The 14,114-nt window shown below is 45.4% G+C and overlaps 1 protein-coding gene across 1 annotated transcript in view; it reads right to left on the minus strand.

Annotated features, from left to right (window-relative positions):
• LOC149346425 (cardioacceleratory peptide receptor-like) overlaps positions 1-13,148 on the minus strand; it is an 80,381-nt gene extending 67,233 nt beyond the window's left edge. The window contains exon 1 of the mRNA XM_089586430.1: positions 12,681-13,148. Within this exon, the coding sequence (XP_089442556.1) occupies positions 12,681-12,746 (66 nt within the window). The 5' untranslated portion in view covers positions 12,747-13,148. The remainder of the gene's footprint in view (positions 1-12,680) is intronic.
• Positions 13,149-14,114: the final 966 nt, after the last annotated feature.

A 14,114-nucleotide genomic window follows, 5' to 3' on the forward strand; every position in this document is an offset into this window, starting at 1 on the left:
CGCTTGTCAGACCCGTCCATGTTGCAGAACAGGAGAACAGTCACACGTTTTTGCTATGCTTCCCTCCGCTGCATGGCTGGCCCTTCATGTGCAGCGTCTTGAAGGGGAGGAGCTCCTAGAAAAGTCCCGTTTCATCGGCACTGTAGATGTCTGATGGGGTATACTTCTCCATTAATTCCGGCACAGCAGTTGTCGTCCAAGCAGATCCAGCGTCGGCGTCTGAAGTACCAACGATTTCATGCCTGGCCTTAAAACAGGTCAGCCACCCTGAGCTGTCCTTGAAATCACCGATGCCCAGCATACAGACATAGCCAAGCGCCTTTTTCTGCAGCATGTTTCCGCTGATCGGCATCTTCATTGCGCGCACGCCGAGGAAGCACGTGTAGAGAGCCTTCTCAAGGTCCTCGTGAGCCGTTTGAGTCAGCTTTTCCGCTTCGCGGATGTCGCCATAGGAAGAGCTCGGCAATCTTTTTGACAGCGTCCTCTGTGATATGCCAAGTTCCGCTGGAAGATCTCTCTTTTTCCTGCCGCTAAATGCCGCGTTGATAATTCGTGCCTTCTCTTCAATAGAGAGGAACTTTCGCTTCCTAGACAAAGTCCATTGAAGCGCACAACCCCGAGTGAGAAAAACTAGGCTAATGCGCTGCGCCTGTTGCCAGGCTGCTGAGTCCTTCGGCGGCGGATTGGTTGCGGCTATGGCTTGGAAGATAGCGGGAGAGTACACCCGCGCCTCCTCTTAAGGCAGCCAGCCCGACTGTCATCACCACCAAGCAATGGCGGTCTTCATGCGCATTTGAATGAGTCGAATGAATGACTTTCTTTCGAGAAATGTACTTAACAGACTTCCCAGTATCATATCAGTCAACACAGAGCAAAGACTTCTAAGAACTGGATATTTTTTCCAGAATACGCACTTAAAATTGTTTCTTAAACGATGGAAGGAAGGGAAAAGCTCGTCAATCACTGAAAGAAAAAGGAAAACTAAATGAATAAATAATTTGCCGCACCCCAAAATGAAGCTTGAGCTGTCAGAAAGCGCTGTTTGAGGTCTCCTCCGCGTTACGTCCTACCCACTTCGCGTTTAATATGAATAAGCGATTCCAACGTAAGCGCGGCAACTTGATGTGACCAGTGTATTGCTACAGTAGCGAAAAATCACGATACTAGAAAAAAGGGGCTCAAATAAGATATCCAGGTATCAATGTAAGCACTTAATTATCAATGAACGTTGCACCCCAGCTGCATCTCCCACCTTATTTTATGTCCGTTGCCTTCAAAAAATAAAGAACCTTACTAATTCTATTGCTAGGTGCCTCACTTTTCTCCACAAGCAATACCACGCCACCGTGTCAAAATAGATGGTCTTTAAGTTTTTATGCCATTTACTGCGCCAAAACGAAAACGAACAAGGTATCAAGTAGACGACCACCAAATTTAAATGGCACCGATATCCCTGTGTAAATAGGCGTGGCTAAAAGTAGCGAAAGACGCTGACATGCAGCAACAAAATTGGCCTCTGTCTGTAGTCTCCGACGTCCTTCAGTCTTGTGTCAGCGCGTCTCCCTTTCTGTCTTAACTTGTTTGCACTTTGGCTGATTTACGAACATCCGCTTTCCCACGTACCGAAGTTGCGCCTTACTTTTTATTACAACATTATTTTGTATACATTTTGCTAATGTGCTTTAGATAGTGTACTTTGGGAAAATATTTGGTTCAAAAGGCGAAAGCAAACTTGGGTATAAAGAAAAACACCAAAAAATAATTCTCGCGCATTCTTCTCTAATCAAGCTAAACTAAAAGCCAGCATAATGACGTGAAATTTCGCATCACTAAACAGTCAGCCACATTCCTGTGGAACAAATGAATGAAATAATTTATGTTCACACAACAGAACACGAATATGTATGGTCGCTTCGACTAAAAGCTGCGATTTGCAACTTTACTAACATCCACAGCCTGTTGTGCAATGCAGTGGTAATCGCAGGTTTTAGCATCAGCACACAAGAATAACTATTGGTGCAGTGCTGCGAACCTCCAGAGCCGCTTCTCCCCCAATTTGCAACCAAAAATTCCCTAGATTTCTCTAGATACGAAAAATAGTGTTCAGTTGTGTATTGTAAAATTGTATATTTATGCATAGTTCAGCAGGAAAGTTTTATCATGCAGCTACGCTATTACCAGATGCTGGTAAGCAAATTAGCTGTAAATTTAGAATGAAGGATGTAAAATGAAGAACTTCTAAATGAAGCTGTAAGATAAACCATAGCGCTCTGTGGAAATTAAAAATTAAAGGCTGTATACCGTATATGTCTTTTTTTTTTCACTGTACGCAAGATATTATTAAACATGTATCGGCATGTGGAATTAACTGAATTTTTTTTCCCTCATGTTGCGTCGGTTTAGACTTCAGCTGAAGGATACCGTGTACAAAATGCCTGAAGGCCGCTGGAGGAGTGTATGGAAACTGCGATATGAAAGCTGCTTGTTCCTTTGCTGCGATTGCTCTAGAGGGTGGCTGACGTAACAGTTTGAGTCAATTAAAACAATGAAGCAGTGATCGGCTTTTGTATGCCTCTTATGACCTCATCTCACTTTGTTCGTCGTCATGGAACTTGAAATTATGGTTTATTATTTGGAGGGTCTAACGTCCCAAAGCGACCCAGGCTATGAGGAATGAAATAGTGAAGGGCTCCGGAAATTTCGACCACCAGGGGTTCTTTAACATGCACTCACATTTCACAGTACACGGGCCTCTAGAATTTCGCCTCCATCGAAATTCGACCGCCGAAGCCGGGATCGAAGCCTCGTCTTTCAGGTCAACAGCCGAGCGCCACAACCACTGAGCCACCGCGGCGGGTGAACCGGCAATTGTTCCCTTAGTTAGACTAGCTCCGATTTCCAACACGGCACTCCTAAAAAAAATGGCGCCCTTGCTCTTTTCTAGTTATCAAAACAAACATGCAGATATGCTTACTAAATAGAAATTTCACGTCGTGCAGCGAGCTCCCAATGCAGCGTGAGGAAGGGGCGCGAGTGTTGAGGGAAGACGGTGGCGCGCCAGATCACATCAGCGGGTGCCACATCAGGGATCGTACACGTCCGACTACGTCCGTGTAAAGGCTGGTTCACATGCATGCAAGCGACTGAAAATTGAGCAGCGCACCGCCGAAAAATTTTTTTAACTTGTTGGAACATCGCCGCTCTTACTGCTGGAGCCGCGGCGATGGCTCTAAACAGCTTTTGCGCTGCAGCAACAAAGCGTTTTCACCTCCACGTGAAACAGGTTTTACTTGAGCGCGCGGCGGTGTTGCGCGGGCCGCCGTCAGTTGTAGAGAAAAAACAACGAAAAGCTTGTACTGTCTTCAGTTCAGTTCAGTTCAGTTTTATTCCTTAAAGGCCCCCTTTCCAGGGGGTGTTACATACGGGGGGGGGGGGGGGGGGGATACACTTAAAAATGTGAAACAAAAAACAGCAATGATTAGCATTGAAGATGATCTGTTACACGCGCTTGAAAAACAGATGACGAAGCGATGACGACGATGTCATAGGGAAGGTCGTTCCAGTCTGAAGCTGTTCGAGAAAAGAGCGATGCAGAAAAAGTAGTAGTGCGCGATGGTGGGCGTGCAACTTGCAGTGGATGACTGGTGCGGTGAGATATGCGTGCTGCGGCTGTGATGTACGGTGCTTGATTCAGAGAAGAATAAAAAAACTTGTGAAAAAGAGCAAGGCTAGCGATGCGGCGACGAAATGAAAGTAGTGACAATCCGGATTTCACTTTAAAAGTTGAAACACTGGTGTCGTACGAGTATCAGGAATGAATGAACCGGACGGCACGATTTTGAACAGATTCCAATGCACTGATTAGATATACTTGATGTGAGTTCCAGATGGCAGATGCATATTCTAATTTTGGTCTTAGCAATGATTTGTACGCGAGCAGCTTTACCTCAGGAGGGGCAAGACGGAGGCGACGCTTCAGGAAACCTAGTGTTTTATTTGATGCTGAAATGATGTTACTAATATGAGCGCGCCATGAGAGATCAGGAGAGACGGTGATTCCCAGATATTTATACGATTCTTTCAGCTCAATCGGTCGAGGGAGAAAGAAAAGAATTCTCCGAGCAAATGAAATTTCTCTATATTATATAAAAATCCCCTTTCTCTTAAACGACGTTCATTTTCCCTAGATCCAGGGAAAAATCCCTAGGGTTGGCAGCACTGTATTGGTGGAAGCCAGGCAGCTGTTGGGCTGTGTCCGCTCGTCTCTGCCAATCTTTGTGGTGGATTTCTCATCGGTGCTGAACATTTGTGTCCATATAACTTGCGCTGCATTACATTCTGGCATGATTCCGGCGGTGGGTGCGGCTCCACCGGTGCCGCACCCGGATTCAACACCTGAATGTTCCCCTGGCATTTTGTCAGGCATAACTCAACAGCCTGCTGTGCAAGGCCTACCGCTGCCTCAAACCTGGTACCTTGCAGTCACCCTTCTGCTCCAGCTGCACCAGGACTAGCATATCCAGATCCTCATGGACATCGCACCCCTGAAGCTTACAACTTGAGCAGTGATCTGCCGCTACCTTCAGGTAACGACGATTTTTCTGATTCGCGAGATGCTTGTAGTATCATTTACATGGACACTACTGCGAAGTCCGGAGAAGGGTCTGAGAGATTTATTTATGTGCCTTCAAAGCGTCGCCGCAGCTCAAAGCGGTCACTGTGGACTGTAGACACTCCGAACGTGACTCAAACACCTAAACACAACCTTACAATTGTCATCAAGCCAGTGGGTTCCGGGCACCGAATTACCCGCTTCAATCCACTGACATTGAGGCAAGGGTTCGAATATATGGCTCCAGATGGCGTTCTTCAAGTTCGTCCTAACGAGCGCCTAAGCCTTCTGACAGCTGACACCCGTACAGTGCACGCCGCTGAACGCCTCTTGCAAATGAGAAGCATAGCTGGAGTTGCAGTTCAAGCCTATGAGCCCCGTCCGAGCAACTGCGGTATGGGTGCCATTAAGGGCGTCCCCCTGGAGCTTCCTTAGTCAGACATCTACTCGGCTGATCTACAGAGAGTTCCGATCAAATCTGTCTGCCGCCTTTGTAATTCAGAAAACAATCGCATTGTATTGGCGAGAGAATCTGCGCCGCAATACGTTATTCTCGGCAATACAAGGTACCATGTACGAGTACGTCCAGGAACCCCGCCAATGCACCAAATGTCAGCGCTTCGGCCATGTTGCTAGCGGTTGCCGACTTGCCTTGCGCTGCTTCCGTTGTGGTGGCAGCCATGACCGAAATGAATGTGCAAGTGATAACCCCCTTTGTCCTAACTGCGCTAAGCATCATGAGGCGACATTTATCCTCTGCACTGCCTACCAAAAGGAGGAGATCATCTATAAGTACAAGAACTCTAATAATACAGATTACAAGTTAGCAAAAATTTCTTTAATTGAGCAAAATCGAATCCGGAGAAGTCGCCGTAGAAAAAATTCATCGCCAGTTAATAAAGCTTCTCAATCATCGGGGCATAGATAAAGCAAGTTAACTGCGCATTGAGGACGAGGCTGAGTTCCCTCCTCATCAATCGCGTTAAAACGTTGAGCCACCTCCAGTAGTGAGTACACATGTGAACACTCCACGGCAACCGCAGTATGCAGCCTCGAACCACTCGCGCGAAGGGTCTATTTGCCAAAACTTCGAGAGTACCAGCTCCCTACTGGGCTCGCTTGTTCACGCTGCCCGCGCTTTTCTTACACCACATTCCTTGCCGGTGGTGCAGGCCATCCTTACAAATCCTTCACTTCATTTCACCTCTACTTGCACAATGGCGGTAGCAGTCAATAGACTAGCTACTCTCCCTAGCGTGCAAAGCAACCGTAACAAGGCCGCCATCTTCCAATGGAATGCCGGCACCGTTTGTGCACGACTGCCTGATTTCCGACTGTTTGTCTCAAAACACCGTTTCCCGATCATTGCCATTTCAGAATCCCGTCTGCGTACTACTATTCGTCTTTAAGACTATGTAGTTCAGAACTCCATGACCAGCACTGACATCAACAAAGTTCTTTTGGCTGTCCGGAAAGACGTCACCTCCATCCCACAACCGGTAACTGCCGACTCATGAAATTAATATCTTGCAGCCACCGTCAAGATCATGAACCTGTCCACAGTGATGGTCGGGTACATACCCCCGCGGGCCACCTTTGACGTGACCACCTTTAGCATATTGTACTCAGTACTCCAGCATATTGTACTCAGTACTCCAGCATTTTGTACTCGTACATCATAACAGGAGACTGCAGTGCACACCACCCTGCATGGGGAGGCACGAGATCAACAGCCAGAGGGCAACAGGTATTTTATTTTGCACAGCATAAAAAGTTAACATTACTCAACAACGGTCTGTACACTTTTTATCAAGGTGCAAGATCCAGTGCCCTTGACATTTCTATGATCTCTGCGAATCTCTTGTCTTCAACAACTTGGAATGTCGACATAGAATCTCATGGCAGTGATCATCTACCTACGTGCATTATTAAGGTTGGTGTATTTCAAGTTCCCAGCGGCGTGAGGTACGCTACGCGAATTCGGACGTTTTCACTGACACAGTAGAATAATTGGAGCTCTCACACCTTGATTATGAAAACTTCATTCATGCTGTAGCACGTGCTAAAACGTCCAGCACTTAAAGCTATGACCCTACCAAAACTGTACTCAACTATCGATGCTGAATATTAGCGACTTCGAGCAATTCACCGCAGAGCAGAGAGACGAGCACGCAGGACGAATAAAAGTGAAGACATCAGCGCTGCTAGGCGCGCACCGAAACATGTTCAGTGCCATTTGGACAAACTCGCAAGACGGGAATGGCGATCCTTCAGCGCAAAGCTTGATCCCAGAAAGACTTTCTCTAAGGTATAGAGCAGTGTAGTCAGCCCGTGCTATTAAATCCTATTGAGTGCGTAGCTGTGAATGCGAATTTTTCTCGTCTCGACGCAGCGAAGACTTGCTGTTCTGAGATCATTACTCAATTAACAGTCATATCTGTGCCATTACCTCCCCAAAGCTTTAGCCCTTCACCTAACACCGCCCTCATTGACGACCAGTTCGCCATGGATAAGCTTCATGCGGCTCTGGCAGCTACCAGTAATTGATCCTATCCAGGACCGGACTGTGTACGCTACACTACCCTTTCTCACCTGATAACTAGGGCCAAGGTTCAGCTGCTCGCAGTTTATAACAACTCCTGGGAGTCCAGCTGCCTTGAAACGTGCTGGAAACGTGCGCGTGTCATACCTCTTCTCAAGCCTGGAAAACCATAAACTGACTTAAACGTCTACTGTCCCATTACGCTTTTAAGGTTCGTCGGAAAACTAATGGAGAAAATAGAGCACTCCCGCCCAACCTGGGACCTGACAAATATAGGAATTTATCCTTCGGCCATGTCTGGTTTCTGAAAGGGACGCAGCAGCATTTGCAACGTTATTGCCCTAGCCAATTGTGTCAAATGCAGCAAAACAGAGTGGTCTCTGTCTATTCCTGTGTTTCTTGGCGTGAAGGGAGCCTTTGATAGCGTCACACATGAGGCAATTTAACAAAAGTTCTGTTCGGGCTAGATGGTCCGTAGTTTTTTTTTAAAATGAATTTAAGCGCATTCAGCCTTACAATCAGTTGGCATTTGTGGACGAATGTATGACTTGTGCGTGAGTGTCTTCACGAAATATCGATTTTTATCTGAACAAGTGAAGGTGACACAGCTCTGCATCAAACTTCTCGCGGAGTGCCTCAGGGAGGGGGGGGGGAGATATTATGTCTCACCCTTTTCAATATCTCACTTGTTGGCTTGGAAAAATGCTTGCCACCGACAGTTGAAATCTCCCTTTATGCAGATGACATCTGTATATGGTGTTCAGGACGCAATAGGCGTATTGTGCATTCCCGACTACAGAGGGCAATAGGCAGCATTGAAGCATTCTTAAGTAAGCGCGGTCTCGCCGTGTCGCCAGATAAAAGCTCAGCAATCGTATTCTCGAGGCGCACTCTTTCGTGCTACGTGCTGAAAGTTGCTGGCGCCCCAATACAGTACGTCACAAGCCATGAATTTCTGAGGGTGACGACTGACAGGTCACTGTCATGGTCCTCACATGTGCAACATCTGAAAATCAAGCTCTGCTCTTACCCGCCTATCTTTTGTATTCTCTCCACCATCAGAAAATGGTTCTTCTAGAACTTCATTACTACGACTGTATGAAGCGCTCTGTTAAGGTCTTTTGCGCTCCAGTTCCCAATCGAATTAAAATCAAAGCACATCTGCGCTGCACAAAAATATCTGCGTCCATAACCACAGTGGCCCAGAACCGGATAATAAAAATCTCTTTCAATGAAATGATATCCTACTACAAAAGAACAGAGGTGACTGGTGTCACAATGTGCCGAGCAATTAACCAAGGCGCGTCTCAGCTCAAGCGTGTTATAGATTTCTCAAAAACAAAGGAAAAACGTTTTAATGGAATATTTAAACATGCTTTCTTAATCAAAGATAGGGAAGACACGAGATGACAAAAACGGGTCCCATCTTATTTCTGCAGGACTACATTACTGTCCAAGAACTCAGACGTATTGAAAATTTCTGAATGTCGAATAAGGAGTCCGTGTCTAAGCAGCTGGCATTAATGCAAAGAAGGACTTCACTGCGCTGTCAGCCTCTACTTCAAAGGAAGCCATTTTCTCTAGAATGAAGGAGGAGAACAGAAGGCTAAAAAGGGGTGCAAGATGTTCTTTAAGCCTACTGTTCGAAGCAAATAGCGCCAACTAGCACCATGAAAGCTCTTGTATTAGCAGTACAAAAGCATTTTGTGCTGTTTGCGCGAAAGGCCTAACTGTTTTCTGTGCTAAAAGTACCGCTGTTAATCAGCATTATCATCGTCAGCCTGGCTACGCCGACTGCAGCGCAAAGGCTTCTCCCATGTCTCTCCAATTAACCCTGTCCTTCGCCAGTTGCGGCCACCGTATTCCCGCAAATTTCTTAATCTCCTCCGCCCACCTATCTACTGCCGCCCCCTGCTACGCTTGCCTTCTCTTGGAATCTACTCCGTTACCTTTAAGGACCAGCAGTTATCTTGCCTTCGCATTGCATGCCCTGCCCAAGCCCACTTCTTCCTCTTGATTTCAACCTGGATGTTACTAACCCGCGTTTGTTCTCTCACCCACTCCGCCCGCTTCCGATCTCTTAACGTTACACCTATCATTTTTCTTTCCATAGCTCGCTGCGTTGTCCCTAACTTAAGCTGAACCCTCTTTGTTAGCCTCAACGTTTCTGCCCTATAGGTGAATACCGGTAAGACACAGCTGTTGTAAACTTTTCTCTTGAGGGATATTGGTAAACTGCCATTCATGATCTGAGAGAACCTGCGCGCTCCACCTCATTTTTATTCTTCTACTTATTTTCCTCTCATGATCCGGATCAGCGGTCACTACCTGACCTAAGTAGGCATATTGTCTTACTACTTCCAGCACCACGCCATCAGTTGCGAAATGCCGTTCTGTTGCGAGACTGCTGAACTTTGGTTTTCTGCATGTTAATTTTTAGCCACAGCGTTCTGCTCTAAATGTCTAATTCATTGATCATGCTTTGCAGTTCACGTCGTGAGGCAATGCCATCGCGAATCGCAGATTAGTTAGGTATTCTCTATTAACTCTTATCCCCAACTGTTTCCATTTCAGGCTCCGGAATACCTCCCGTAAACAGGCAGTGAATAGCATAGGCAATATCGTGCCTCTCTGGCGGACACCTTTCCTTATTGGAATTTTATTGCTAATTTTATGGAGAACTATAGTAACTGTGCAATCGTTATAAATATCTTCTAATATTTTCACATACCACTCTTCTACACCGTGATTCCGTAATGCCTGCATAACTGCTCAGGTTTTTATTGACACGAATGCTTTCTCTTAATCAATGAACGCTATATATAGGGGCTGGTTATATTCTGAACATTTCTCTATCACCTGATTGTTAGCGTGAATATGGTCTATTGTTGAGTATCCTTTACGAAAGCCTGGCTGATCATTTGGTTGATTGAAGTCTTTGATTGTCCTGACCCTATTAGCGATTACCTTTGTAAATACCTTGTAGGCAACAGACAATAAGCTGATCGGTTTGTGATTCTTCAAGTCCTTGACGTCTCTTTTCTTATGAATGATGATAATGTTAGCGTTTTTTCAGGCTCTGCGTAAACTCGAGGTCAGAAGGCATTGCGTATAGAGTGTGGCCAGTTTTTCGAGCCCAACCTCTCCTCCATCCTTCAACAAATCTGCTGTTATATTATCCTCACCAGCTGCTTTCGCCTTTTGCATTGCTCGTAAGGCTTTCTTTACTGTTTCCTTCGTTACTGGCGGGATGTCCCATTGCTGTGCTCGACTGCCTCTCTCACTAATATTCTGATTGCAATCGCCGTTTGTGTAAAACTCTTCGGCTACTTTAACTATCTTATCCATATTGCCAACGACATTGCCCTCTTTGTCTCTTATCGCATACATCTGGGTTTTACCTAAGCCTAGTTTTTTCTTCACTGCTTTTAGGCTAGCTCCCCTCTTTAGAGCACGCCAGATTTTCTCCATGTCAAACTACTGATGTCGGCTACCTTGCGCTTATTTATTAACTTCGACAGCTCTGCGAGCTCTATTCTCTCTATGGAGTTAAACGTCCTCATGCTTTGTCGTTTCTTAATCAGATCTTTATTTTCCTAAGATAGCTTCCTTGTATCCTATCGAACAATCCTATCGCCTACTTCTACGGCGCACTCCGTAATAATATCTGTGAGGCGATCGTTCATTGTTTCAACATTACGGTCGTCATCTTCAGGCAAAGCGGAAAATCTGTTGTGCAGCGAAATCCTGAATTCCTCTGCTTTCCCTCTTGATGCTGTCTCGTTGATGGAATCCTCCATTCCCTTTTCAAATTTAAGCTAAAACGAGACCTTACCATTCTGTGGTCGCTACAACGGACCTTTCCGAGGACCACCACATTCTTTACGATGCCAAGCTGAGCGCGCAGTGTGAAGTCTATTTCATTTTTAGTCTCACCATTGGGGCTCTTCCACGTCCACTTCCTGTTGGGTCGCTTCCGGAAGAAGGTATTCATGATCCGTAAATTATTTCTATCTGCGAACTCTACTAATAACTCTCCCCTGCTATTCCTAGAACCTATGGCATGTCACCTACCGCCTGACCTCCAGCTTGATAATACAGTCTGCTTTTGTTTCCCAGCGTCAAAGTTTTTCTTTAAAAGAGCTAAAGGAAAGCGCCCCTTTTATGATACCCCGCGAAAAGGAGGACTTTAAAGCAAATAAAGTGGCGCGAAAAGATCGCCGTGTGATGTTGCGCTTAGGGAGCCTGAAATAATTTCAGGCTAAGTCTTTATATTTCAGGCTTATAGAGCCTGAAATAATCTGCGCAAAAGCGCGGAGAAAACCATTTCCTAAAACGCAGCTTGAAAATAGCCCCAAAGAATTCACAATTACAGCGTTGGTTAGACCACTTTCTGAATATGCCTCGGCCGTTTGGTCACCCTATCACCAGTGCGAGATAAAACTGCTTGAATCCGTTGAAAAAAAAAGAGGAATCAGATTTATTGATCGCCGTTATGACCGCAATTTGTCGCCCTCGACACATGCCACCAACTTATATCTTATCTTGCTGACAGGCGCATGCACGACGGTATCATTCTCCGCCACAAGATTATACTTGGCACTTGATCTGCTCAAGCTCCAATTCAGTTCTCCCATTCTTGTGCACCACACACGCGACGCAATAGACCGCTCAACTTAGTTCCATTACAGGCATCCATTTATGCTTACAAATACTCTGTTTTTTCGCGCACTATAAAAATGGAAAATTAACTGGATAGTTGACTTGATGCATTGCCGCATGACGAATTTGCCAATCAACTACAACACCATATGTGATAGTGTGTTATTTTCTTTGCTTCATGTTGCACACTTATTGCTACATTGTGATCATTGTTTGTGTATACACCCACTCCTGTAATGTCTTGCTCTGTGAGGCAAGAGTATATGTAAATAAATAAATAAACAAATAAATATAGTTCCCAATACTTAGGGCTTATCTCAATTCAGCAATGATGCTGACGCTTTTATTGACTAGCTGGAAAATCAATTCCAGGTACATTTATTTAACGTGTACTTGGCGCCTAAACAAAAATCGTGTAATACGCTTCAGCCGAAAAAATCATTTTCTCATGCGCCTTTTCCAGTATGCTAAAGAAGTTTCAGAACATCATTTTTTGCAGGCAAGTAAAAGAGATGGAAGAGGCTTGTGAAATAATGTCTGGTATCGAGTTAGAAGAGAAAGTAGCGGATTTCGACATAAAAAGTCAGTCACTTAGAAAAATTGGTGAAAAAAGATAAAGGTACTGTGATTAATCGAAGAAAGCCTCAGCCACTTCATTCCTCCTCCCCGGCCGAGATGGAGACGAGCCACTAACAAAATAAGGATGAAGATCCTCCCCGAACCTGGCGCTTAATTTTTTTTAAATTTCAGCCCCGCAGAGAAAGTGCCAACTCTATGCCTGCTTATACAGTGTAAAGTGCAGGCATGTAGGCTTTTGTCAGACAGGGAAAAGTCGGAACATGAGAAACATAGCGTACATCCCACCTGATAAAAGTAGTAAGGATCCAAATCGGTGTCCTGTCCAGAGGTGATGCTCGCATTGAAATCCATAGCTGAGTAGTCTTCTGTCCAGGTCAACGCGACAACAAGGTAGCCGAATCGCCGATTCAGAATGTTCCGCACCCGTTAACAGAAACACAGTAACAAAGGCTTGCTGTGCCTCAAGAAAAAAAAAATGAATAAAACAGGTAGTAGAAGACCAGTCGCCTCAACGCACTGTTTTTTTCCCCCCAAGGCAACCGCTCGGCTTGAGACGCTAACAATGAGTTCAAGTTGGAGCTTCGGACTGACGCCTCCACGGCGCGCTTTGTATGCGTAGGCCGCCAGACAACGCACCACTGCCAGCTCCGCTGCCTCCGTAACGCGTCACGGAGAAGGCCGAGCGAGTTGGCGGAATTAAAGTCCCTCAATAGGCTGAACTCTTACCGGGGTTTTCGGCTTCTGAATCCGGCGCTTTCCCTCTTTCGTTTTAACTTCTTTTCTCGCCCTTCCTCTCGATTCGCCTGAATTGGTAGAAGGGAAGAGGTACTGCGTTGTTTCCGCCTGCGCGCGCCGAACTTATGCCGTAGTGCTGCCATCTCTCGGTTCGGTGAGCAGACTGCGCAATAGCCTGCGCTGCAACACGCGTTGTTTACCCGCACTTTTGACCCGCGAGCGCTTGCCTCAGAAATCGCAATGGAAGGGAATTTCTTCAGGAGACCGACGTGTTGACGAAGCGACTTTAAGTGGCAGTATACAAAACAATGAGGAATACACGCTCTCATTGCAATGCATTGGGCACGACATGTGCTCCAGAAATGCAACGCAGAAAGTGACAGCATCACGAAATTTTCCTGCACTTTTTTTTTTTTACAGGATACGTGCTAAACGCATGATATACAAAAAACTAAGGGGTCGGAAAGTAATTTCAGGCTGTATATAAGCTTGATAATTGGCCTGTTAGGGCTTTATATATTTCGTTACGACTGCTCGATACCTAGCTAAAGAAAAGGGTGTGTACAGCACCTATTTTGGAATAGAGAAGCTTGTTGCATGAAACAATCCACAGCACAGATTTGCAAACGAATTTTGCTCGATCCGAGAAATCACAAGTAAAGATGACAGCCATCGACGCTAAAGCTTGGATACTTGAACAGGCTAAACCTGAATCGGCGGTGTTATGGAAGAATGAAAATTTTGGAGAGCGTAACTATACCGAAACAAAATTCGCTTTTATTCGAGACTTACAGCGTGAAGTCTCATTTCGTTCTGCCAAAAAATTCAGTTTTATCGCCTCTCGTGATAGAAGTTTTGCTCTCACCTACAAACTTTAGGGCGTAAAATGAACGCTTTGTTTCTTCCTGTTGAAAAATAATGTGAATAGAACAGAACCAATAAAATTATAGAGCGCATTTAAGACTACTTACGTGCTTTAAATGC

This window comes from Amblyomma mixtum, chromosome 4, assembly GCF_055824585.1.
Source record: "Amblyomma mixtum isolate Tamu chromosome 4, ASM5582458v1, whole genome shotgun sequence".
Taxonomy (NCBI): Eukaryota; Metazoa; Arthropoda; class Arachnida; order Ixodida; family Ixodidae; genus Amblyomma; species Amblyomma mixtum.